A 27,919-nucleotide genomic window follows, 5' to 3' on the forward strand; every position below is an offset into this window, starting at 1 on the left:
TAATTATAATAAACTATATCTATATGTACAATTATTTTTGTATGTTATAACTATAGTTTGCATAATTATGTTTTATAACAAATTTTATGTTTGCTATGAAGCCTTAGATATGTATAAAAATCACAGGCAACTCTAATTTGTATAAAATCTCAGGCATTTGATTTGTATATATCACAACGATTTGTATAAAATCGGGCGTCTGTGTCTATGAAAATTGTGTTTGTATCATGTATATGTTCTTTGTGTGTGTATATCTGCATAAAATTTGAGTTCATATACAATTGAATCGAATGAAAATAGTTGTATTTGTATATCAAATCTCTATCGCTCTCGCTTTATACAAAAATAAATTATACATTGTATTTTGTATAATTTGTGTTTGCATAAAACGCGAAGAGAACTGGGCAAGATAAGATTTGTAATGTATAATTATAAGTGTACAAGATGAAGAAATATGTATTGTATTAATATATATATACAATATTCTCTCGCTTTATACAAACATAAAACACAATTTATATATTCGTGATTGTATAAAGTGAGAGAGACAAACGAAATCAAAGAGAGTAACGGTGAAGATATCACGAGAGAGAGGCCAATAACAAACTATTTGCTACGAATTAGAATTAAACGAAATTCTTATTATAAAAGAAAAAAAAGGAGAAAACATATTTTTAGTGACTATATTTTACCCTTCTAACCCATTGTTAGCAAATTCCGTAAAACACCTTCTCACACAGAGAACCCAATCTCCGCCTCCGGCCACACTCTTAATTTATCGTCCTAGGGTTTTCAGTCGCCGGAAAAGAAATTCGATTTTCCGACGAATCTATCGAGGTGATTGAGGATTTGGATGAGAATACAAGATGCCGCCAAAGCAATCTAAAGCCGATATTGCAAAGAAGCAGAAGGTAGTTGAAGACAAGACGTTCGGTCTTAAGAATAAGAACAAGTCGAAGAATGTTCAGAAATATGTTCAGTCTTTACAGCAAAATGTTGTGCCTAAAGCTGATCCTAAGAAACTTGACGCCAAGGTACCTGCTAATCTCCTTTTTTTATTTTTGGGTCTTCTTTTGGTTTTATGTTTTTTTTGGTGAATATTTAGAAATTGAATTGAGTGGAGAGGATTCATGTAGCTGACTCTAATTAGCCTTTTGATTTGAATGTAGTTGTGTTATTACTTTTATGTGATTTTTTCCGACAGATATGAAGGAAGAGGCAATGATATAACTATTCGAACTTAAATAGAGAACCGAGGATTCATATAGTTTAAAGCAATTAGCTTTTTGGATTGAGTAAGATTGCTTATTATTTTTGTGAGAGTTTTTCGATAGATATACTGGAGGCATATAGCTGTTTGAGCTCAAATAGAGTGAGGATTCATGTAGCTGAAGACAGTTAGCCTTTTGAGTTGTGTGTAGTTGTGTTATTAATTTTATGTGATTTTTCTATACAGGAGGCATATAGTGTTCAATTAGCTTTTTGATTTGAGTATAGTTGTGTTATTATTTTTGTGTAATTTTCCCGATAGATATACAGGAGGCATGTAGCTATTCGATCTCAAATAGAGTTTCGAGGATTTATGTAGCTGAAAGCAATTAACTTTTTGATTTGAGTATAATTGTGTTATTATTTTTTTTTTCCCGATAGTTATGCAGGTTGAGGCATATAGCTGTTTGAGCTCAAATAGAGCATCGAGGATTCATGTAACTGAAAGCAATTAGCTTTTTGATTTGAGGGTAGTTGTGTTATTATTTGTGTGATTTTTCTGATAGATATACAAGAGGCATATAGCTGACCTCAACTAGCTTGAATTTGAGGTGTAATTATGGTTCATTCTCGCATTGTGTTATTATGTATATAACTGATAGAGAGGACAATGTAGTCATGTAGCCGAGCGACTAGTTTGGATTGACACATACTTGTGTTTTGTTCTTTTTGTGTAATAGTTCTCCAACTGAAATAGGGCAGGTCGTTTCATTGTATATCCTATTCTAGTTAGATTCTGTTTGAGACATAGTTGTTTTTGTACAATACATACATTCCTCTGTTTTTAAGCCCAAACCGTGCAGGATGAATAAAGACAAGTGGCATGTGTGGCTATTTCACGCCCGAGTGGATGAAATGAATATAGAAGATTATATAGTTAATCCTGTTGTTACATTATTTTTCTATGTTTTTTTTTGCATATACATTTATTGACATTTAAGCTTAATTTTGTCACAGAAAAAGAAGGAAGAAGAGAAAGCTAGAGAGAAAGAGCTTAGCGAATTGTTCAAAGTCGCTATTAACCAACCTAAAGTGCCTCTAGGTATTCTTCTTCTTTTGATTGATTTCTGTGTTGTCTTATTTCTGTGTCTCAATATTTTTTTAGTATGAAGCAGCGTCAATGTTAAAAAGTCACTGCAGCTAGTTGGATTGAAACAATTGGGAATATAGTGTAGGAAGACTTCGGGGCAATTATCTGCTTTCTTCTATATCAAACTGGGTCTATTGAAGAATTACAAACTGGACCTTAAATCTTTTGCCAGTTTTTGTAAAATTGATAAACTTTTGATATTTTATTATGGAAATTCAAAATATATCTTAATAGTAGCTTGTTAATTTATTTCAAGAGACCCTTTTCATTGTTCATAGTTCATTATCATCCCCTTATCAGTAGTGCACCAAGGGTGTGACCTAGTGGTCAATTAAGTATGAATCATGAGTCTTAGACAGAAACACTAGGTGATTTTCTTCCATGTGTCCTAGCCTCTTAGGCTTGGTGGATAGAGGAGGTATCCTGTCTTTCCCCTTTCCAGAAATTCATAGCATTATTTTCTGTTCTTTATTGATGAATTATTCATTAGAACAGTTATTAGAAATGTGGAACTGGTTGAGGTAGGCGCAAGCTTCCCCGGCCACCATGTTATTAAAAAAATACTCTCTTATAGGTGGTAGTTTGTTTTATTTCACTTACTACAAACTCTCTGTTGCATTAAAGATTTGGTGTTATTTCAATCTTCATACAAAATGTTGCTGCAAAATTTATTATATATTTATGAATGCTGGGAATTTGTGTTCAGGTGTTGATCCAAAATCTATTTTATGTGAGTTCTTTAAGGCGGGGCAATGTGTTAAGGGTTTTAAGTGCAAGTTCTCTCACGATCTGAATGTTCAGCGAAAAGGAGAGAAGATTGATATTTTCAGCGATAAGCGTGATGAAGGTGGTTAAGCAACATTAACATTTGATATTTTGCATAAACTTTTCTTTCTCATGTGATAATATTTTACAATGGTTTTAGTGTTTATTGACTGGCATTTCTTGTCTAAAACAAGATGGAAAGGAAACAATGGACGATTGGGATCAAGAGACACTGGAGAAGGTTGTGGCGTCAAAAAGTCAAGAGTATAACAAGAACAAACCAACTGACATTGTAAGCGTTGTCCTTTTCCATAATATACCTTGTACACTACATACTACACAATATTTTCTTATTGCTAGAGTTCAGTAGAAGTACCCTTTTTTCACAAAAAGATGGATCCTGGGGATTTTTTTCAATGGTAGCACACTAGCACAGTTCAATGTGTGTATTGTGAGTGTACATATAGTTTCAAAGCTTGCTGGACGAGCGCACATCATAATTTTGAACCTTGCCAGACATGATGAAACCCAAGTGGGAGAGCGGGAGAGGGATAGGTCCATGCTCCCCGCAGTGTCGAACAGGTTAAAATAGGACGACCTTGAATCTTGGTTGTGCAGAATGCATGCAATATTATTTTACATATTTGTGGACATTGGGAATTGGGAAATAAATTTCTGAGCTAGCCCTCCATTTAAGTGTACTTATTATTTTGATTTTCCATTGCATGGAGCATGGTATAATGATATGCATTTTATTGGTTGGACATTGTAACCATGACCATATTCCCTCATTTTGAGGTGTATTAATCTACTTCCATTTTTGTCTAAATTTATCACTTGAAAATTTGTATATTGTTGCAACAAATTACTACTCTATCCCAGTTTATTTGGCTTTCTTTTCTTTTCTGTCCTTCCCAAGAAAAAAGTTGCACCTTTCATCCCCAGAAACTATTGACTCATTACAACACTCATTTTCTGCTACTGTTGCCTTAACTGGATAGGAAACCAGGGTACTTTTGGCGTTTTATGCATATTTAGTGTATGTGTCTATAGTCTTAATTTCCCCCTTTAAAACTCCTCCTCCAGTCAAATATTGCCAAACATGAATGCAGTGCTCGTTTCAGAAATCAAGCTTATGATTTGGTTTATATGCAGGTATGTAAATTCTTTTTGGATGCGGTGGAGAAAAAGCAGTACGGTTGGTTCTGGGCCTGTCCAAATGGTAAAGAATGCCATTACAGGCATGCACTTCCTCCTGGATATATTCTCAAGTCACAAATGAAAGCCTTGTTACAAGAGGAAGCTGACAAGATGCCTATTGAAGAAGAAATTGATCAACAGGTGACCACACTATCTTAGTTTTCATATTGCCAACTATTGATAGCCACTAAGTTTTTCTAAATATGCTCATTAGTTGAACAACTTTACATGTTTTCTGTTCTGCCTGCAGCGTGCAAAATTGACTGCTTCAACTCCCTTGACCACTGAATTATTTATGGAATGGAAAAAAAAGAAGACGGAAGAAAGAGAGGCCAATTTGGCCAAACAGAGGGCAGATAGAGCTAAGAATGATCGCATGAGGTATCATTCTTTGCACTCCTTTTTTCTCTAAACAATATGTGCTCATCAGTTGGGAAAAGCTCTTTTCGTGGACGCATATACTTATTGGGGGGTATCTTATGCTCACTTTCTTGCAGTGGTCGTGAGTTGTTCATGTCGGATGCTAGTTGGTTTGTGGATGATGTGGGGGCCTATGACAAGTATGATAGGGAAGAAGAGTCTGCTGAACTCCCAAAGGTGAATATGTTATGATCAATCCTCTGTGCTTTATATATCCTTTGTTGGATTGTTTTGAGCATTCAAGATTTTTCACTGTCCACTGGTCACTGTCATAGATCTACATTACTGCATTACCTAGGATAGCCACAATGCCGGGGACTGAGCAAATATGCTGTGTAAGAGAGCAAAGAGTAGAGCACAAAAGACAACATTACATAATGCTCTGTTAACTTTTAGAAATTCCCATGTGAGATCTTTGTAGATTGTTTTCATCATGAATTTCTTCATTGATTTCTCATCTATCTCGGGAGGAAGTCTTAGATAGATTCACTTTCTAGTACTGTTTCTTCACATGTTCTTTTAAAAGGCACTTGTGATTTTCTTCCTTTTGGGAGTTGAATGTAAAAGGTTGATGCAGTACATGGCTTCACCCTTTTGCTAAACTTTTTACAATTATCTTGTGTAAAAACTGCGCAAGATTTTTCAGAGTTAAATATTTTGAGCTAAGTGATGGGGGTTGCACTTGGCAAAGATTGGGTCTTGCATTAAAAAAATTGTTCCATTTAAAACAGTTGCAGATTAGATGGACTTCTAACTTCTAATATGCTGAATGGAGCACAAAATGGAAGACTAAAGCATCTACTTGAAAACGTTTACTTAACCAAATATCTTATTGATCATAGAAGAGGTAAATTTTGCTTGCTAGGGCAGTGGTTGGTCTATGAAAGTGTAAACATTATTAGAAAGAGAAATGATAATCTAGTTGTGTACGTATGGGTAGTTGCAGTGGTTTTCCGTTGTGAGTCAACTAAAGAAGCTACGCCAAGTAACCAATGATCCCCTGGTTTGCACGTTTGACAAAGCATGATATTGATGTAATGTGTTTGTGCTTCCTTAAAAAAAAAAAAAGAAAGCGACTATTGCCATGTGCATTTGTTGTGTAGTGCTGTTAGTTACGCACAAAAGGGCCTGCATATCATTTTCTAAGTAAACTACATTTCCTTTACAGGAGAATAAGGTTTCTGCTAGGGAAGAGGCAAGCTCCTCGACATCAGCCCAGAAGAATATTCATGATGGTGGTGAGGCTTCACATAAAGACCAAGTGGATGACATTTATGACGACGATGATGATGATGACTTTGATGTGGATGAGTTAAATGAACTGGAAGCTAGCCTTTCAAAAACATCGTTACAAATCAATGAACCTGGTAGTCGCGCTTGATCCTTGGGCCCAAAATCTATGCACATGGTATACACTTATCAGTGCATGCACTTTCATGTCTACGTGATGCAAAATCATGTTGGCGTGCAGCAGCAGATAAAATGGAATGAAATGTAAGCATATCCCTGTCGTGACGCCTTAATAATTGATCCTCTATTTTATTAGGTTTTTACCCTTATTTCTAATGAGTTGTGACTTCTTTCTTTCCAGAATTTTTGATGAATTTAACTTGTCTGGTTGTTTTGCTGTCACATAAGAGAGCTATCCTTTGTATTTTACTACTACTACTATGCTTTGAAGTGTGTTGCCTTCTCATTGCCCTTTATAATGATTCTACTACTATAGGCGTCGTAAAAAACTTTTGATCGATGCCCTTGCTTTTCCACCTCGATCTGATTCTGTGTGTATATTTCCGTTACGTCTTCCATGAATTGGGATGTTGGCCTTTCAAGGTTGCATCAGTAGCAGCATCTGTTCTTCTTTCACCTAGTATCGCTTTTATCGATATCCAGTATTGTGCAGTAACTATTTTCTTGGGCTAGAATTGGTGTTTGAGTTTAACAACCCTTTTGGGTTGCTAATATGCTTTGTCATGTCAGTGTGATGGTTCTGCTGGCATTCATACTAGTTATGAAACAATTTGGTATACATACACTTAGCGTGGACATATTTTGTGTGCCCTTCGTCTATTTCACTAGGTACCTGCTATCTAAATTTAGTGTTAAAAGAGGTCGTTTGACATGAGGGATGGAATAACCAAAGTTTATTTGTCCCTTCAAATATATGGGTTAAGTTATCCGTCATAAAGGATAAATAATTACCAAGCACAATATAATCGTAAAATTATTGTTGGGATGAGATGTAGGCCCTCGTTATGGAACAAAGAAATGGGTGAACATAATTTAAATTCGGAAAAGGGTTTAAAATACACCGGGCTCTACTTATACCCTACACTATATTTTGGGATAAAAAAACTCCGACCAAGAATACTCTCGAGTGTTACCTACCCAAATTTGGGTTGTTAACTCTTGAAGGTATTTGCTGTTGCTTAGGATGACGGGGAGGGATTTTTGATGTCAAAATGTAACGAAGGGTATAAATAGTTTATTTCACATGGTTAGGGACAATTTTGACCCTTTGTAAAATCTATAATTGAAAAGAACTAAGGGGACATGCATAGTAATTTGTCCCTTGAATGACAAAAAATTTATATTTAGTTTTGGGTAAATAATGGAAGTTAGTGATGTGTGGTCTGTTTGTTTTGAGTTGATTTTTCAAATGATCACGTAATCTTAAAAGATCTTTTAAAGATTTATATGAATTTTTTTCTTTTTGAGTCATTAAAATAAAATAAATAAGATCAGAAGATAATTATGTGATAAAATATTCTCTGCAAAAACGATTTTATCGATAAAATACTCATTTTTTCTCTCTTCCATTTCCTACTATATCTATTTTGTTTTCACCAACTTTTTCATTAATCTTAACATAAAAGTATTTAGCATTATAGAATATATATCAATAAGTTCACAATTCAATGACATTTAAACATAAAATCTTATTGAGTAATTAGTGGTTATGGCCTACATTATGGAGACATAACTAATTCTTGATTCTTGTTTTCTTTTTCTCATAATTATTAATTTGATGTGAATGGAAAGCTCAACTTATCTATACTTGTTGTACCAATAAATGGTCATGATTTAAATTTCGATAAGCAAATATTATTTTTATCTTTAATCAGAATACCATAAACTTGAATCAACAATGCAAATATTCAACTAGTGAATTTTGAATATTACATAGTTAATGAAAAATAACTTCAAACATACCTGAACTTCGGCCTGTTTAACACCGAGTGAGAGAGAGAAGTGTTAATCTCTAGAAGCTTATGGAATGTTCGATTTATATATATAACCTCAATGACAACATTATATAATACATTCTTTAACTAAACAGATAACTACTAAGGTATAATATCGAAAAAGATAAAAATGAACGTGTAATAAAAGACGTACAAATAATTATACAAGCGAATTAGAAGAAGCAAAACTTAGATTTATCTTCTAAACAAAATATTCTCTATAAACTTCACAAAAAATTTGATAATCTCAACCTTAATTTTCCCTCTCTTTGGTGGAAATCTTTCTTTTTTTCCCCTTACAACAATGTCCTTCATGGCTAGTTGATAACTCAAAAAAAAATTCTAAACAAAAATGAGAGAATCTCAACCTAATAAGAAAATCTATTTTTTTTTTCTTTTATTCACATATTTAGAACTAGAAGATGTGCAAGTTATTTATAGAAAAAAAAAACTAACCATAATTTGAATAATTACAAGGAAAGAAAAAGTTTCTTCAAGTCAATACATGACATGCACACGGCCTTGGGACTTTTTAACTTTATCCATTTGACTCCTATACAAACGGATCGTTAGGTTCGAAAGACAAGTTATATCGGAATTAGTTTTATATATAAAGAGATTGATAGTATATTAAAATTACTTCATATTGATTGCTTAATTTGTCGTATAATTAAAAGATGATTCAGATGACCTTAAGGGTATTTTTGTCATTTTCATTGTTTTATTCAGGAATAACTAGTCTCAAACTCTCAATACTATTGTTTTACCCTTTGATAGGATTACCTTACCCCGATGCTAATTTACTAATTTCAGTACGGTATAAATTATCCCGAGATTAGTAATCAAACAAGACTTATTTGTGTAACGATCTCAAGTTAATATTACTACTAGAATATTATTCGCGGTTCAATGTATAGCGAATCTTTTAATAAGTCAAAGTTATAAATGATCATAAATTTCTTATTCAGATCACTTACGTGTGAAAATGAAAATGTTTTTTAAATAGAATACGTAATAAAATTAAAACATAAATTTATAAAGAACTACAAAACAAATTGGCCAACCTAGAACTACTATCCACATCACCAGACAATTAAATCTTATTGAATTTTAAAATTCCATGTCCTCCATTAACAAATAAATATGTTTCTCTTTGTGAGAACAATGAAAGCTCTACTTGAGGAGAAAAGCAGACAAGGCCAAAGTAAAAAGTTTGAAGTCAATAAGGAAAGACCAATAATTTGTTAAAATTTCATATATGTGATGTAAATTCAATGTATCTCTTTCTTTTTGGGAAGTTCTAGATGTTAAAAATAGATATCAAGTTTGGATTTATCCACGTGGTCATTAGTCTCGTCAACTTGTTCGTCTCCTAAATTTTATTTATAAAACTATAATGTAGAAAATAGTATTGAAAAAAGAGATGGATTTTCCGTTGTAGTATAATGCTAGGTTTTGTACAAATCTAAGCTATGAACAAAGGAAATTTATCCGCTTCGTGAAAATTCTTGATCACCAGATAGGAAAATAGAAGGGTCGAGGATTAGAACAGATAGTATGAAGTTTAAATTTTTCTCACTCCTAGTGGTAGAACATTGGTGTTAGTTTAGAGCACATTTTTGTTCCATTATTCAATTTCATTACTACTGTTGATTCTTTTACTTCGATTATCCTAATATTTTTACTATCAATACTTTCCTCTTTTCACTATTTTTAATCATAGCTTTCTACTCGGACATTCTTTTTCAAATTATTCTATAAAATAACTTTTTTTAGCTGAGGGTCTATCGAAAACAATCTTTCTATCCCATAAAGTTAGCGGTAAGGTTTGCGCATATATCCACCTTCCACCGACTCCACTTGTGAAATTATACTAACCGGATGCATGTATTCATCTGTTCAAGCCTTTCATGAATCATGCAGTAAGCAGTTCAGTTGAAATAAATAAAAAATGAGTTCAAATGTCACAGAAATTGCAGCAGTTTTCCTCTTTTAGCAGCTAGAGGTGGTTCAAGTTAAACCAGATACTATTCACAAAAACACAACAAGCATAACAGGCAAACAATTAACATTTTCTTCATTGATACAACTTTACATACTTTATACAATTTTAAAAGAATCGATCATAATACTTTTTCCCACTTATACACGTAGCTGCATCGATCTAAAATTTAAGCGATGTTTTACATTTCAAAAGCTCATTTTGTTATAGCAAGAATGGAATAGACCAAAAGAAATGTGACTATAACAATTGCACCAACAAGAGTGAATTGTGGACTTGTCCATAGCATAAGGTTTGATTTCTCTGCTCTCTTAATAGGATCAACCTCTTCAGATAACGGATATTCAGAACGCTTAGGATTCCATGTTACGTACTTGTTTGGAGAGAATTGCGAAAAGATGTTTGAGAAGATGTTCTTCCTGCTTCGCTTCCTGAAGCTTGACCAGGCTTTGTCCCAATCAGTCGAAGATTTATCACCTACAAAAGGAAAATAATTTTAATTCATACTGAATTACCAAGTATATCAGGTGCAAGAAAGTGCAAGTGGTGCACGTTGATGATAAAATGAGAAAAGGTCGCTTAAGATGGTTTGGTGATATGTAAAGTCGTCCGAGAGATAGAGATTCATAAGTGTGGAAACTATGGTGATGGAAGGTGTTACGAGGTAGAGACCTAAATCACGTGGAATGAAGTTGCCTTGAAAGACCTACAATGTCTTGGCATTACCCTAGAATATTCTAACAAGTGCAAACTTTGTTAAAATGACAACAACATACCTAGTGCAGTCCCACATGCGGAGGGGGGGGGGGTCTAGGAAGGGTAGAGTGTGCGCAGACCTTACCCGTACCTTGGGAGGCGGGGCGGAGAAGTTATTTCCAATAGACCGTCGGCTCAAGAAAAGACATTTCAAAGCAGGTCAAACAAACTTAGCTATCCTCGTAGGAGATTTTTCACTTCTATTTTAATTATTAGTTATGATGATGACACGAGTTGAGCTTACAAGTAACAATGAGGTTTCGTATAGACAATTTCAACTTATTTGAGACTGAAGCATACTTCTTGTTGTTTAACTAACAATACTAAGATCTAAGTCCATAAGTAGACAGAACCACTTCCTAAAAGAAGACAAGGTAATGCATTCAACTCTGTAACAATATGTCACCGCAGGTGCATATAGATGCCAGCAAATACCTCCACTTTATATAATTCTTAAGTAAATAAAACCTAGAGTTAATGGTAAAATATACACCACTTTCTTGCAAGTTTCATCCCGCAACTATATGTTGTTTATCCTTATTGACAAGGATTCTCCACATTAAAATATTGTGTCCTAGTTTCTCTTATTTTATTTTCGTTGATTACCTCAGGTTTGGTGCCCATTTTTATTCCTTTATTGCGAGTATTATTTTGGGTTCTATGTTCTCCCAATAAGGCAATACACACTCTAATTGCAATTTTGGTTCTTTTGTCCATCGGATGAGCTCTTTCGATCCAACTCCGGTGTTCTACTTATCTCCTCTTATCTAGACCAGCCTAACCAGTTGATATAATGCAATCAAATAATGAATGGAGCTCCAGTCAGATTTGCCGCAGATGCCAAACTGCAGTTAGACCAGTTCAAAACCAGGAACCATATATCTCATTATGAGAAGGAAGCACTAGTATTTCAATATACTCCTTTGGGGGATGTCTGTGTGCATCTCTACAGTCTTCCCAGTAGTTCCCAATGTTTGGCACTTTTCGTACATCATGGGTGCAACGTCAACAATTCACTTATGATCAAGTTACAACCTAAGATCTATGACCATATTATGTTAACTGTTCTCCATTATTATCTTATTTACTTTGATTCCGATAACTAACTATTTTTTTTTGCTACAAATACAAATACACCAAAATTGGTTTAGAAGTAAGAGGGCCTCTCAAACTCTTTCAAGTTTATGTGCTTCCGACACATAGGGCTAACATTCCATGAACCAATAGAACAGATTTACTATGCTAATCAACATATAAGAGCCATTTGTCCTAATAAACATCCTTATAGAGAAAAATTTTAATAGCCAACACACAACAATATAGCAGGTGTCTCTTTGAGGTCGGTCAATATACATGCTGTCGAAGATTATACCACCGAGCTTTTACTAAGGACTCCGACTGACCGAAGAGTCCAAGGTACGTTAAACTAATGTCTATGATCGAGTAGGGCGTTCTCAAACAACTGGTAGTAAATAATGATTATGATCAGAGAAACAGGATACTCAAAACAGAGAAAGAATCAATATATATGGATGAAACATATTTTCTTTTTCATTTGGAACTTTTAGAGTAGAAGCAATGAAGTTAAGGACACATTAGAGGTTAATGGACCAAAGTTGGAGAAAAGATTATCTCACGGTCTGAGTGGTGCCAAGGCCGATAGAAACAGATAAGATATGGTGGAAAGCGAAAAAGGACAGCAGATTTACAGTTTAACTCTTGCTATAAATTGTTGAACAACGAAAGTACAATGAGAAAATGTGTCCATTGAAGATGACCTGGACCACAAAAGCACTCTAGAAAAAGTGGCAAGCTAGCTCACATGGACAATTTGCTAGGAGGGGTTGTAATTTGTGCAACAGACGTCACATATGTAAAAGCACCCTCCAACACCATCTTCCATTTCAGGGAAGTCTGGCAGTTTAGTGCATGTTGCCCAACTTGTATGGTGTACACTGGGTTAAGCCTAGGACCTTGAAGGAGGCAGTGCTAAGCTAAGAAGGACAAAAATATGGAGAAACGGATAAAGCCTTTTTTTTTTGGACAGTTGGAGTATGCATTGTATGGTGGCTAGAAAGGATCAACAGATATTAGAAGGAAAGAACACGCAGATTTTATTTGAACAGTTGATGCTTAAAGTAGTTAAAACTTTTGGTATAAAATGAAAGATGCACATCATTTTGATAGTATTTTGTAGCTTCTGGATTCTATGTGATGTAACAGGCAGAGCATTCAAGTCTGTCCCTCTTAGGTGCTCGAGTAGGCTATTCAACTGATCCAAATAATTTGTGGTATGCAGCAGCGTATTATTTTATTCTAGAGAGTTTCTTTAGTAAAAGTTCTCAACAATTATACTAGGTAGAAAGCATGTGTCCATCTATTTGAGGAGGTGGATAGGAACTCCACGAGGTAGTGGTACGGTCTGCGTACACTCTACCTCCCCACCCTCCCCACACCGCACCTAATGGGATTTCATTGAGTATGTTGTTGTTGTTTATAGGAACTCATCACCTCCCTGCTAGGATACATGGAACTATAACTTGGACTTGTGCAGCTCATGTAAAGATGCAGTGCGAGAAGATGAGACATTTACATAAGGTTGATATTTTCTCTTCTTTATTGTTCTCCTCATCCTCCTTTTTCTCTAATTGCTGCCTACTTAATCAAGTTTCAGATCTAATTTCTTTATCATTCTCAACATTGGAGTCCTCTTTTTGAAGCCTAAGCATACTACTTCCAACTATGATGCCTTAGCAGCCCTAAAACCTCCAAACTTCCATCCTCTCCAACCCTATTGCAAAGCTGTCTATTTCTCCTTTCATTTCTCGATCCTCAAACAGATTCATTCTCAAGGAATGAGGGATGCTACAAAAGCAAAACTAAGATTGGATTATGAAGCTGATTCTTTCTAGAATATGGGGTCCGAACCTCTTTCCCCTTTAATATACAGGAGTAAGAGTCAGAAATAGATTTAGTCAACACAATCCCGAGAAGTTTCTGAAAAAGAAATCCAAACAAAATTGATACTCAGTCTTATTTCTTTCTTGTTCTTTTTCGGGTCTCTAAAACCAGTAAAGATCTCCCTAAACAAAATTCGCACTCAGTGGTTGTAAACAGCAAACATTGTCTTTTTAGAACAGCCAGTGGTTAAATCCCAACAACAACATCTACGTTATCCTGATTCAAATCATGCAGCATATAGTAATGCTAGTACAACACACTTCCGCTATAGTACAAATTTGCAAATACTCCTTCCCATTCAGCGGTAGATCAAGTATATCATGAACCAACTATCTGGGATGTATATGGTGCACCAGAGACGGAGCTAGAGGGGCAGAAAGGGGTTCATCAGAACATTATATAAGGTTAACTTTTTTCATGTATATATGAAAATCTTGTCTCCGCCACATAGGTTCATCCACTGACTTTATATACTGGATTGTCCTCTACAATCATGACCTGCAAGGATTGCACTAGAATCTGCATAGTAAATGGTAAAGCTTGCATCTTCAAAGCATCCTAAACCATACATAAGATCTCTAGCATTTCATCACCACCATCCGTTGCTTAGACTAAAGGCAAATTTAGCTTTTCAGTTTTTAACTACAGAAACTAAAAAACAAAATTTGGCGACAGCCTCAACAATAGAATTAAACAGGGTCAAGGAAATCTCAAAAAATGGTCTAAAGCTAGTGAATTGCGACTGAAAGACTATCAGCAATTTTCACCACAACAAAGATAAAGGTTGAGCTATATATCAATCATGAAATGTTAAAAAGAGATATTGAATTGGTACAACTTGGTAACAATTTCAACAACACAAAGAAAAAGGTCAAGCCATATATCAATGAATGGTCAAAAGTTTTGATAGTGAAGTGAAACACCCAACCTGAGTGTTGCTGTTGGAATTACCATTTTGCTGCCTAAAGCTATTAAAAATTGTAACTAAAAGACTAGAACTTTGCAGCAGCTTCACTATAACAAGAAAAGGTTCAAACCAGCTACTGATCAATATGGTCTAAAACTACTGATATGGAACAACAATTTCAACAACATCAAGAAAAGGGTCCAAGCCAAATACCAATGAATGGTCAAAATTTTTTGATACAAAAGTAAATACCCAACCTAATTTCCTGTTTTTATAATTGGAATCACCATTCTTCTGTCTAAAGCTACTGACTTGCAACTAAAAGACTACAACTTTGAGACAGATTACACTCTAACAAGAAAAGGGTCAACCCAGCTACAAGTCAAAATGGTCTAAAACTACTGATATGCAACTAAAGAACAAAAATTTCAACAAAATTAAGAAAAGGGTCAAGGTATATATCAATAAATGTTCAAAAAAATTGACAATGAAGTGAAATATCCAACCTGAATTGCTGTTGGAATCACCATTTTGCTGAGAATTTTTTCCTGAACAACAAGGTTTGAGACCCTTTTGAGTTGTTGGACAAGACCATAAACCGTGAGAAGAAATGTTTCTGTATGATAATCGAATATCCATTGATATATCTCTGCTTTAATTTCAAGAATTTTGTGTACAACCAAAGGAAGAGTAAGAACTGAGAAGAGATATACGTGGTGCATAATGCATATAGAGAGAGGGTCAAATATTTGACACTTTTCACTAATTTATAATGTTAGTTTAAAATATTGAGATTTAAATAATTTTATTTTTATGGTAATATTTTTATATTTTTTTAATTATTTTGAATTATTAGTTATTGTGATTTATAATATTTTTACGTGGTTTATAAATATATAGATTTTATTTAATTTTTTTTAAGATATCACATGGAAATTTCTGATTAAATTTAAATTATTTGACTCTCAAAAAATAAAAAATGTAGCATAAATTAAGATATAAGGAATATTTTCTTTTATTGGTAAATGAAGATAGATAATAAAACTATGATTTATAGACAAAAGATGAGTTGAAAATCGCTTAAATGGTAAACACTTTCACTTCCGAACTTGAAGATTGTGGATTTATATTACCAAGAGAGCAAAAATGGAGAGCTCATGGGGTAAAAAAAAAAGATTTAGGGACAAAAAGAAACAAAAAAAATTTGAAAATTTATAAACTCAAACGTCGAATTTATTGAAACACAAATATATGAACTTTAAACAAATTTAAAAATTCTATCATACAAAAGTTATACTAATTTTGAAAATCACACGTTTACACAAACTTTAAAAAGTTATACATTTTCTTTTTTGAAGTATCCAATGATCAATATGAAAAAATCAAAGAAAAATTACTAGCATATACAAATACAAATTATCAAAAAATCGTTAGTGACTAATTATACAAACTCAAACTGCAACCCCATGTAATTAACTATAAATGTCAACGGAGACTTGTAAATTAGCTAAAGTATAACTATGTTAACTAATTAATTAGTATATATTTGCTTATTCGCGTAATCTCCCCTCGATCGATCGTATTGGGTCGGGTATCCATGTATACTAACAAGAGTTATGGGCTTGAGCCCAACATCTCATTGGGGTTTGGCCCATTTACCATATCTCTTCTTCTCTAAATGCTATATATTCATATTTCAGATCGAAACCCTAATTTTCTCTTTAAGGTTTCAATTCTACCGAAAAACCCTAGCAGCAGCCCCCCCCCCTACCCCTGCAATGGCCACCGCTGCCGCCATCCCTACCACCACCGTGCAAAGCCTGGAAAATGATATGGCCACTGACAGCGCCGCCGTTCCCCTTCCCGCCGTCATGAAGGCGCCGATCCGTCCAGATGTAGTCACCTATGTCCACTCCAACATTTCCAAAAACGCTCGGCAACCGTATGCAGTGTCGAGGAAAGCTGGTCATCAGACCTCTGCTGAGTCATGGGGTACCGGACGTGCTGTGTCACGTATCCCTCGTGTTCCTGGTGGTGGTACTCACCGTGCTGGACAGGGAGCTTTCGGTAACATGTGTCGTGGTGGACGGATGTTCGCTCCGACTCAGACCTGGCGCCGATGGCATAGGAAGATCCCTGTTAACCAGAAAAGGTATGCTGTTGCTTCAGCTATTGCTGCATCTTCCGTTCCTTCATTGGTTCTCGCTCGTGGTCACCGTATTGAATCGGTCCCTGAGTTACCTCTCGTTGTTTCTGATTCAATTGAGGGTATTGAGAAGACTAGCGTTGCTATCAAAGCTTTGAAGCAAATTGGTGCTTACCCAGATGCTGAGAAAGCTAAGGATAGCCATGCTATTCGTCCTGGAAAGGGTAAAATGCGTAACCGTAGGTACATTTCTCGAAAAGGTCCATTGATTGTGTATGGAACTGAAGGAGCTAAGCTTGTGAAGGCATTCAGGAACATTCCTGGTGTTGAAATCTGCCATGTTGATCGTTTGAATCTGCTCAAGCTTGCTCCAGGTGGTCACCTTGGTAGGTTTATTATCTGGACCAAATGTGCTTACGAGAAATTAGATGCCATTTATGGTACATTCGATAAGCCATCACTGGAGAAGAAGGGATATTTGTTGCCAAGGCCAAAGATGGTTAATGCTGATCTTGCCAGGATTATCAATTCTGATGAGGTGCAGTCTGTTGTTAGACCAATCAAGAAGGATGTTAACAAGAGGGCAACTTTGAAGAAGAATCCATTGAAGAACTTGAACGTTTTGCTGAAGCTCAATCCTTATGCAAAGACTGCCAGGAGGATGTCCCTTTTGGCCGAGGCACAGCGTGTCAAGGCCAAGAAGGAGAAGCTCGACAAGAAGAGACATCAAATTACAAAGGTATAATCTTTAGAACTTTTGCCTAATCTTATAACCTGCGATAATCTAATGCATACGTTCTGTCATAGTTAAATAATTAATTGCAACTGTTTGTTCATAGGATCATGTTAAACTAGTTAAGAAGTGAATCATTAAAGAATGAAAACTCAAATATTTGCCTATAGAGTTGGTTTAGTATTAAAGTAGATAATGGAGGAGTACTGATTAATAATGGTTCTAGCTTTTAGAATTTCTGAATCTATTAGCTGTGCCACCCAATTGTAAGAAATATACAACTGTTTTTGTATATGGCAAAACTTAGCTATTAATATGATTGTTTATGTTGATGAGATTTCATTTGGTTCAGTTGTATTCTGCTTCTTATAGTATGTCGCTTAAATTTGCTAAGAAGATGCTCTAGTATAGGAATTGGTTTGGTTATGTTATGCACCGTTTAGTATGTCACTTGATGGTGCTAAGAAGATGCTTATTACTTTTGTAGTCATATAAGTATAGGGATTGGTTCAGTCGTGTTCTATGTGTTCCGGTTGTTATATTATGTTACTTGACGGTGCTAAGAAGATACTTATTACTATAGTAGTGATACAAGTATAGGGAAGTTATCTTTTTTGGGCTTATAGCTTAAGATCAAGTGTTACATGCATTAGAAGCTTCAAGCAAAGCTGTTTGAACTGTGTTTGGTAATTATGTGAATTTGTTCAAGTGTGGAGAAGTTTCTTAGATGCTTGGGAGAATAGAAATTGGTATTTAGATAGTAATACAGATGTTGCTTTACTGTGTTATTTTGTGGCCACATATGTTAGTTTCTCTTATGCTCGAGAAGCTCCTTTATCATGTTTATTTTCTTGTACAAGTATGGTGAATCATAAGATTACACTTGCATAGCTCTTTGTACTAAATAACATCTTATAGGTGTCTCCCATTTTTGTGTCCTCTATAAAAAACATTAGTGAAACTGTTCATAAAATTTCTGAGCTGTATCATGCTACAACTTCCGCTGTTTTCTTGATTCCATATTTTTGTTGCAGGAGGAGGCATCAGCTATCAAGGGTGCAAGTCATTCATGGTACAAGACTATGATCTCAGATTCCGATTATGCAGAGTTCGACAACTTCACAAAGTGGCTCGGAGTTTCTCAGTAAAGGAACTTTTCTTTTGTGAACTCATGTTAGAAAGTTTTTTGTTTAGTCTGCTGTTTTGTTCCCAAGACATGAAAGATACTGAGTGGGAGGAAAACTACGGCCTCGTTGCCTGGCTTTTCCTTGCCTACATTTTGAGATTTCATTTTAGCGTCGAGTATTACTTCATATGGTATGGTATTAAGGATTTTGATGGAATAGTTTGTTTTTGATGGTTTGTTTTCTAATATTGCATTGTTTGATAGTGCTCAAGAAAACATAGAATGATGATGTTGTTCTGATACATATTGGAGTCCAAAAGGGCCTTATTAGGCTTGGCCCTAACATCAGGACCATAGATCGAGCCCAGTGAGCTATTTCGTTTTCTTCAAAGGATGACTGCTTATAGTTCCACCTTCTTATTCTTTGTGTTCTTGACATATGTGATCCTTCGATGTGCAGCTTAACGATGCATGCTAGTTCATATTGTTATTTTTGACTCGTAGAAATTGGAATCATGACCAAGCTAGTGATAGTTAGTTGTCGATGAATATAAACGAGAAGATCGACATGACTATTTCTATATGTAAAACAATATATGAAGTTGGTTCCACGAAGGTTGAGAAAGTGTTAAGGGAGTAGCTAAGGTTGTTTCCCATGTTATACTCTCAAACTCCAATTGTATTCGCGAGAATGTCGTTCACCAACAAATATTGTATTAAGAGCTTTTATTGTATCAACGATAGAAGAGAACATGCTTCAAAATTGTAATATAAGATAACCATAGTCGTATATTCTATTATTTTCGAGCTTCACTTATGAGATTACGAGAAATGTTTTTATTCTTATTCATTAGGGTAATAAGTTTGTATTCTAAGTGCTTTTTTCATGTCAAAAGACAAGAAATGAAATGATGAAGAAACACAATTATTAAATATTTTCGAATCATACAATAGTAAATTTCAAGGTGAAGAGTAGTACAACTTTATTTGATGAGGGCAAATATATTCAATACATCACTTCTTATAAATTAAAAAATTAATAAATTGAAATCAAGCAATTTGAGGAAACCTTTTTATTTTAATTTTTGATTCATATTTTCTAGGTCCAGTCCAAGCTTATGTGGTAATATGAAAAAAATGATATATTCAATGCCTTAGACATTATAAAAAATTTTAATTTTTTTCTAGCCAATGATAGGTATATTCGTCTAAATGAAATATATTAATCACAATAGGATTTTAGCGTGGATAAATCGACGATAAACTCTCTTTCTACTTTTAGTCAGATATCTAGAATTCAAATCTCAAATAATCCACTTAAATTGATCGAATTACTGTAAATCTGAATTAATCGAATCATTGTATTACAAATCACAAAATTTCTTTTAATTTTTTTTTTTTAAAAAATTGAAATAAAACTCCATATTATATTTCATGACTACTTACCTAAATTGGAAGATACATATATAGCCAAATGGATGTGATGGAATTGATTACCTCTACTTTTAATTAGAGCTTTCCGATTCAAATCGTAACTCGAATATTTTCAACTTAAATAGTCCCATAGAATGTAAATATCTATTAGTCACATCAGTGCGTTACAAATCCTAAAATTCTATAAAAAGATCAGAAATATTATGGGATGGATGGAATCTCTCTATAACCAAATTCAAACTGCGAGCATTTTCAATTTAAATGAGTTTAATACTACGTAAATCTATTTCAATATACTAAAAAAATTCTTTAAAAATATGTATATCTTTTTTAATTTATAGATTATGCAAACAACCTTACCTAGGTTTAGAGAAATAAACCTCATCATAATTATCCCATGAATTAGTCAATTTAATGAAAAAAAACAAATATTAGATGACAATCTTATATGGCAATTGATTATATTTTTCCTTAACAAGAAAGTTCATTCTTGTTTAGTACATTATTATTTAAATTAACAAGCCTTAAAACAAACATAATCGTTTGGCACTAATTAATAATTAATTAATGAATTGATGTGATTAATGACTTCTTAAACATGTTTTCTCCAAGTAGAATACCATTAGAAAGATATATTTGACGTGAACAATATATTCGGTATAATCATATATACAGAATTTGAGAAGAATAGCATATGTACGGATCTTATTCCCTTTTTGTAAAGATATATACTTTTCCGATGTTTTTTTTATTATTATTAAAATGAAAATTATTTAACTAATTTTTTCTCCTTTTTAAATGAATAATTAATGAATGCATGTCTTCTTAGAATAAAATAATAAAGTTAAGAATTTTTAAAAGTGACATATATTTTTGACCAAACAATGATCGTCTCTTTTGAAACTTTGACGGCAATTTTGAACTTTATTAGTATCCTATAAAGTTGTTAATTTGAATAAAAAAGAAAGATTATCGTAACGATAAAAATTTATCTGCTTTAAATGTTTACACGTTAAATTGAAATATATATATATATATATATATATATATATATTGTAGTTTTTAAGTGCAATTTTTGCTATTTTTTTAAATTTATTTTTTGATGGCTAATGTAACATCCTATTGAGATTTTTCTAATATTTTCACTATTAAAAAAGTAATATTTCCATCGATCTAATATTAGAGTTCTAAAATATTTGATTGAGACAAAATTACTCACTTTTGATAAATTTAAAAAGGATAATAATAATTAAAATCATACTTTATGAATTGTTTGTACGCTCCCTAACATAATGGACCATTTTTTTAAAACCATTGTTAACATTAATGTAAGATAATTACATCATTGTTTACACTAATTTCATATAACAATAATGTTATATTCGTGTAATTTCATAAATACGATTCAGATAGAATAAATTATATGCAAATTTTTTGTACATTACACTTTTTTGTATTCTTAATTTCTTAGTGAAATTTCAATTTTCACCATTGCATTCATAGCCTCCATCTTCACCTCACCTACACTCCAAACATCCTACCTTCACTTTCATAGTACTATCTAGATTTTACGTAAATATTTTACGTTTATATTAAATTCTTTTTTATGTATATATAATAGATATTGAACTTAATTGATTTTTTCTTTTCATGTTAACTGTATGTATTCTGAAATTCTTAGTGAAAATTTTAAATCGCCACTATTTCCTAATCTCTACGTCCACCTCCACCACCCACAAAGGCAAATACACATGGAGTCCATCAGGTGCTCGAGCACCATTAGCCTCATTTCTAAATATATATATCTATGTAAAAAATTAAGAGGTATTTGTATAAAATTAATATAGAGAGAACCCAATGAACAAATGATTTGATTGGTTTGTTAACTCTTGGATCGGTGATTAACAGTTCTCTAGTGTTGTTAAGCTTGAGTCCGAATCTCATTATTAACATGTCTTTTTCGTATTTTTGGCTTCGTCACTTTCAAAGCACGTACAACCTTACGTTGAACCTGATTGATTTCCTTTGGTGTTTTAACCCTAATTCCGATCCATAGACTCCGACATCTTATTCTCTCATTTTCATAGCATTTGTCTAGATTTTACGTAAATATTTTTGATATACCATTTTATTTATTTATTATCTCGAAACAATAATTTTTTAAATTATTTTAATTTCTAAAAAAAAAAAAAGTGGTAACAAGAAAATAACCACCGGTTAGTTAAATTTGTTACCAAGGCGCCACATTACTAAACATGTGAACCTCTCAGTAAATCGTTGGTTAATATATGGTAACTAACGCGCCATAAATAGGAGCGTGTACACGCGCTATGTCCAAAGGGGCATAATAGTATTTTCCTTTTTCTTTTTCTTTTTTTGTTGTCTGGTCATTTATTTCCTTTTTTTAATAAATTTTTTCCTATTTCAGTATAAAATCATTATTGTCTTGTCACTTCACCTATGTTGTACAACCCTATAATCCACAAAAAATATTTTTTTTAACTTTTAGGATAATAAAAAATCTCTATAATCTTTGTTACGATATTTGAATTTCGGATAAATATTTTATGGTACCGAGTATATTTTTCATTATATAATAGTCTGCAAATTACACGTTGTATGGAATAGCTGTGCGACATATTCGACTAAGAAGGCATTAAAAGGGAGCGATCTTAGTCTATTCTACAAATCAATTGAGTCATCTCGAAAGTCAACTATAATTAATAATTTAAATAAATACTTGTACTACTTTTTCGTTTGATCTATCTATTATAGTTCGACTTGATACAATTTTTTTGGGGAAAAATGATTTTTGAAATTTATGGTATAAAATATGTTATAGACATATGTGTGTGTTGTGTGTGAGATTTGTTTTTATTAGTAGGGACGGACTTTATGTCCTACATCACGTTCATCTAACCTCAATATTTTCAACTCCAAACTTACTTTTATATGTAAACATTTAGTTATATTATAACAATTAATAGATATTAACTCGTAACGTTAAAAATACAAGGACTTTGAACACTAAAAACCATAATATAAAGCATGAGATTTGAAATATAAATATACAACAAATTCGTTTGTTTAAATGGTTAACATTTTTACCATCGACAGGTAGATTGAGAGTTCGAGTTATGTTGAAAGGTAAATATAAACGCTATTGATTCACCGAGGATGTACTCAGCTAAAGTACAAAAAGCAAGAAAGGACCACTGAATAATGTGATTCAGCGACTGAGGTTGCTTATTTCTTAATTAGAAATTTCAATTTCAAATCCTGAATATAAAAATATTCTTGATAGGGTATGCTACCGCCGAATAATCCCTATATTGTAGAAAATTAAATTAATCAAACTTTAACATAATATCGAACATCGAATAAAAAACTTAATAAGTGAGTATATAGCACGCGCCAACAATAAGCAGCGTTAAAGCAAAACAATTTGCAAAAGAGAATCAAAGAAATAGAAAAGAGAAAAGTTTATTGTTGTTTTTTCTGCCAGCAGTAATATATTATTTATAATTAGAATTGAAATATACATAGCTTAATTTTTAAAAGTAATTCAAATACTTCAAATTTTTTAATTTACATATTTGTGACATTATATATACATTTTAAAAAATGTTATCAACTGAAAAAAAACTAAACTTGAATATGTAAAATATTATGTCTAGATCTACAACTTAATAATGTTAGATTCTAACTTTTTTTTGGTTCGTCGAGTTCAAATTATTTTACGAGATATTTCTAGAAAAAAATTCTCTTTTATATATTGTAAAGTTTAAATTCTTTATATTCTTTTCGAAACGATTCATTCATTAAATCATATGATCCAAATTTGAGTTTAGCGTTTAGGAGTATGACTTAGTGAACAATGACGTAATTGAAATCACGAGGTCGATGTTTGGTGATGTAAGAAGATTGATATTTCGTGATATTAGTAGTGAAAACTGATACAAACACTGGAATTGTCAAATAAAAAGTTAATGTATGAGGTCATTGTTAGTGGTCGACGTTGATGGATATTTCGTAAAAAATAGTCGAGATGCGTGAAAACTGATACGGAATGTGAGGTGATTGATATTTTGTGATGTTAGTCGAGAAAACTGATACAAACACTAGGATTATCAAATAAAAAGTTAATGTACGAGGTGATTATTAGTGATCGGAGGTAACGGATATTTCATAAAAAAATAGTCGAGACACGTGAAAACTGACCCGGAATGTGACTACTTAGTATTTCCTTTAATATAAATTTGGACACCTCCACGCACAAAACGTTTCTCCATTGTCACTCTCAAGCTCAAACTTCTTCTTCTTCTTCTTCTCTCTATATAAATCCATGGCCGGCCAAAGCTCCATTTGATTCCATTTTCCCATTTCTCCTTCTACTTTGCCCCCAACCTCCCACCCCGACGAACCCATATCGTCATTTTCAGCATCTATGAATACCGATGTATGCAGTGACCCCTTAATGTGAAACCCTTTTTTTCTTGATTCTTCTTCGTATTTGAGCTGATTGTTGTTGTTTTATGCTTTTTGACTGAAGTTGAAACGAGGGTATACGGTAATTTCGAGATGTTTGACCTTAATCTTTGTTTTGAGGAAGATGCTATGGAAACTGTTACGACGTCAGGGAAGCTGAAGGAACTGTCATTTGGGCAAATTGAGAATTCCGGTACATCGAATTCATCGATTGTGAACGTGGAGACGTCTAGTACTGCCGGTGATGATGAGTTCATTTCGTGTTCCGATCAGCGTACTGATGGGTACGCATTTGAGATTCTAAGAGCTGATTATGAAGTGAATGGGTTTGTGACTAAGGAGTTGTTTCCGTTAACCGGTGGAGAATCGGCAGCGACGCCGTCGCAGCAGCAGCAGCAGTGGTTGGATCTCTCGGGTAATTACGGTGGTGTTCCGATGGAGCAGAGGATCGTTATTGGTCCACCACAGCTGAGACAACAGGTGAAGAAGAGTCGAAGAGGACCTAGGTCCCGGAGTTCCCAATACCGCGGTGTCACATTCTATCGGAGAACTGGACGATGGGAATCTCACATCTGGTCAGTTTACTTCTTGCAAATTACTTTTCACCACAACTGTCGTGTTCGTGCTAGCCCAGTTTGCGTTCACCTCGACTAATAAGCAAGAAACTGTCTTATTTGTTTGATGTATTATGCAGGGATTGTGGGAAACAAGTTTATTTAGGTAAGCAAAAATGTGCTTATTCTATACTTTGTTCATGAATTGTTTCTTACTGGTAAAGCTTAATTTGGACATTTTTGTTATAGGGGGATTTGACACTGCACATGCTGCTGCTAGGTATGACATTGTAGTTTATGTTGCTCGGACTTTTCAAAACTGTCGATGGGTGCACGTTGGATTCTCCAAAAGTGGTGTATTTTTCGAAATCCGACATGAGTGCGACATCGAAAGTGAAGAGTCTGCGTAACTTAGATAATAGTTAGAATGAGTTTTATTGTTCATCGAAAGTGAAGAGTTCACACCATTGTTAAATTTTCCTATTAATGTCAGGGCATATGATCGTGCTGCGATTAAATTTAGAGGACTTGACGCAGATATCAATTTCAATGTCAGTGATTATCATGATGATTTAAAGCAGGTATGTGGGATAGCTAGCTAATGAATGAACCACCCCTACTCTGAAATTCTTGAGTTAGGGAATTGATTTTGGTTGACTGTTTATGTTTTGTGAATGGTGTATAGATGGGGAACTTTTCAAAGGAAGAGTTTGTGCATATACTTCGACGACAGAGCACTGGTTTCTCTAGAGGAAGTTCGAAATACAGGGGAGTTACGTTGCACAAATGTGGACGATGGGAAGCTCGAATGGGGCAGTTTCTTGGAAAGAAGTGAGTAACTACTTGTCTGTATTATCGTATCGGTGATATAGCTGTTTAAACGCGTTCTATGTCATTATACTGATTCTATGAAGCAGAGGGAATATTGTCTCATTGGATATATGCCTGCAGGTATATCTATCTTGGACTGTTTGACAGTGAGATAGAAGCTGCAAGGTCCAATGATCAGAACTTGACTCGCCTCTCCCTTTTATGTTATGACATTAACGCTTTCAACATTGACTGGACTTGGTCTTTTGCTGTTGTTCAGGGCGTATGATAAGGCTGCAATAAAATGCAACGGAAAGGAAGCAGTCACTAATTTTGAGCTAAGCACATATGAAGGTGAATTAAGTACTGAGGCTGAAAATGGAGGTAGTATGTTTAGGCTTTCCCACATATTTGGACTCCATTGTGATTGTTGCTTCTTTTTAGTCTCGCATTTATCATGTTGAACGACATATTTTTCAATGCGTATGCAGGTGCAGACCATAATCTTGATCTGAACTTGGGAATAGCCCCCTCTGTATTAGCTGATGACCAGGGTGGCAACACCTGCCAAATGGTGAACTATGTAGTCCAGTGTGCCTCAAATGGTTTGCCTGGATATACAGGAGCCATGGTAATTTCGAGTCAATGATTTTCGTTCAGATTCTTTCGATTCATTTACTTATGAGATGTCTGACAAAGGAAGATTGGTTATTTACTTAGTTATACATCTTTTTGCAGAACATTCCTACAACCACAATGGGAGGTAAACTGCTTCACGGCCATCAACTGCTGACTGATCGCCCTCTGCTCTGGAATGGAGTGAACACCAGTATCTTTCCCACATTGAAGGTATATTCTTTGGCAAACTTACTTGAACCATTTTGACTTATTATCGAGTTGTAATTGTAGCATCCATTGCCGAGTAGAAGTCCTAGTTACATGGTGCTTATTTTGGTTTGATAGGAAACCGAAAATATATACTGTTCCTTTGGTAACTAGATAGGAAGCTAGTTGTATCTCTACCTCACCTTGTTTCTATATTGGCGTAAACCACATCATCTTCAGTTATCATTCTTAACTTCGTTAGAATCTTCTCAAGCGTATATTGAGTTTTCTTGTCCAAGAGCTTTAAGAAGACAAATTCGTTGCTGCCGTATGTAAATACTGTTTCTTACTAGCTGAAAATGTAAGAAGTGTGAGCATTTGATCTTGAGACGATGAATGCTCGTGCAGGGAACATCATTAGGGAAGGGTATAGAAGTTGATTCTTTACCAAATTGGACGCGGCAAGACCAACATCCTTATGGCGGGAGTCCTTCAGTGCCACTCTTCTCTACTGCAGCATCATCAGGATTCGCTAATTCAACTACAGCTGCTGCTCAGCTACCCCGCTTTTCAACTGGGAAATTACCTTACCAGCATTCACCATCACTTGCCAATATGAACTTTGCGCATTATTACTGCAAGAGCTGAAGCGTAGTTAGCTATTAGATCAAAATTACCTATGCGGTATCTTTTCTGGATATTGAATTCTAGTTTCCTTCCTTGGGAATTAGCCAGTATGAAACTTGATAAATTTGCTGTACAAAAAGTTTCAGAACAGCATCTTTTACATTGTTTCAACAATTATTGAGAATATTCATTTGTAGCTTCTAGCTCAATCATGTTCTTTCATATTCTGCTTCTAATGGAGGCATTGATTCCGTTCATGGTGTTTGCAAAGATTTGAGTACATTGAGGAATTTGAATCTCCACTATTTTGCTGAAGATTTATCGGAAACAATCTTTTTACCCCCTCTGAGGAAGGAGTAAGGTTTGATTATACCCTATTCTCCTAGAACCACACTTTGTGGGAATACATTGAGTATGTTGTTGCACATTTGACACAAGTTCTCGACATAATCAAGGAATGTGCAAGGCCTTTTGCTCATTTAACTATTCGTATGAAATAATGCATTTAGATATGCATCTAAGAATAACACGATGGAAGTGAAATTAAGGAGCGAGCAATAT

General features: G+C 34.2%; 4 protein-coding genes across 4 annotated transcripts; 3 read left to right on the forward strand and 1 right to left on the reverse strand.

Moving 5' to 3' along the window:
* Positions 1 to 656: 656 nt before the first annotated feature.
* Positions 657 to 6,494, forward strand: LOC101260166 (zinc finger CCCH domain-containing protein 11). The gene is made up of 8 exons (XM_004246656.4): positions 657 to 1,034; positions 2,227 to 2,311; positions 3,066 to 3,206; positions 3,319 to 3,416; positions 4,280 to 4,465; positions 4,575 to 4,705; positions 4,822 to 4,921; positions 5,913 to 6,494. Exons 1-8 carry the CDS (start codon positions 867 to 869, stop codon positions 6,123 to 6,125), a joined length of 1,122 nt encoding a protein of 373 aa, XP_004246704.2. The 5' UTR covers positions 657 to 866; the 3' UTR covers positions 6,126 to 6,494.
* A 3,546-nt stretch (positions 6,495 to 10,040) lies between these two features.
* Positions 10,041 to 15,812, reverse strand: LOC101259872 (uncharacterized). Its single transcript, XM_004246655.5, has 2 exons — positions 15,122 to 15,812; positions 10,041 to 10,468 (listed from the first exon to the last, which is right to left on the reverse strand). The coding sequence occupies exons 1-2, from the start codon at positions 15,252 to 15,254 to the stop codon at positions 10,188 to 10,190; spliced, it is 414 nt and encodes a 137-aa protein (XP_004246703.1). The 5' UTR covers positions 15,255 to 15,812; the 3' UTR covers positions 10,041 to 10,187.
* Positions 15,813 to 16,305: 493 nt separating this feature from the next.
* On the forward strand, positions 16,306 to 18,837 carry LOC101259570 (large ribosomal subunit protein uL4). The gene is made up of 2 exons (XM_004246654.5): positions 16,306 to 17,500; positions 18,529 to 18,837. Exons 1-2 carry the CDS (start codon positions 16,394 to 16,396, stop codon positions 18,640 to 18,642), a joined length of 1,221 nt encoding a protein of 406 aa, XP_004246702.1. The 5' UTR covers positions 16,306 to 16,393; the 3' UTR covers positions 18,643 to 18,837.
* Positions 18,838 to 24,315: 5,478 nt separating this feature from the next.
* LOC101259280 (ethylene-responsive transcription factor RAP2-7-like) lies at positions 24,316 to 27,567 on the forward strand. Its single transcript, XM_004246653.5, has 9 exons — positions 24,316 to 25,117; positions 25,237 to 25,262; positions 25,346 to 25,376; positions 25,590 to 25,677; positions 25,782 to 25,927; positions 26,187 to 26,290; positions 26,398 to 26,537; positions 26,645 to 26,755; positions 27,140 to 27,567. Exons 1-9 carry the CDS (start codon positions 24,636 to 24,638, stop codon positions 27,377 to 27,379), a joined length of 1,368 nt encoding a protein of 455 aa, XP_004246701.1. The 5' UTR covers positions 24,316 to 24,635; the 3' UTR covers positions 27,380 to 27,567.
* Positions 27,568 to 27,919: the final 352 nt, after the last annotated feature.

Source organism: Solanum lycopersicum, chromosome 9, assembly GCF_036512215.1.
Source record: "Solanum lycopersicum chromosome 9, SLM_r2.1".
NCBI classification, from domain to species: Eukaryota; Viridiplantae; Streptophyta; class Magnoliopsida; order Solanales; family Solanaceae; genus Solanum; species Solanum lycopersicum.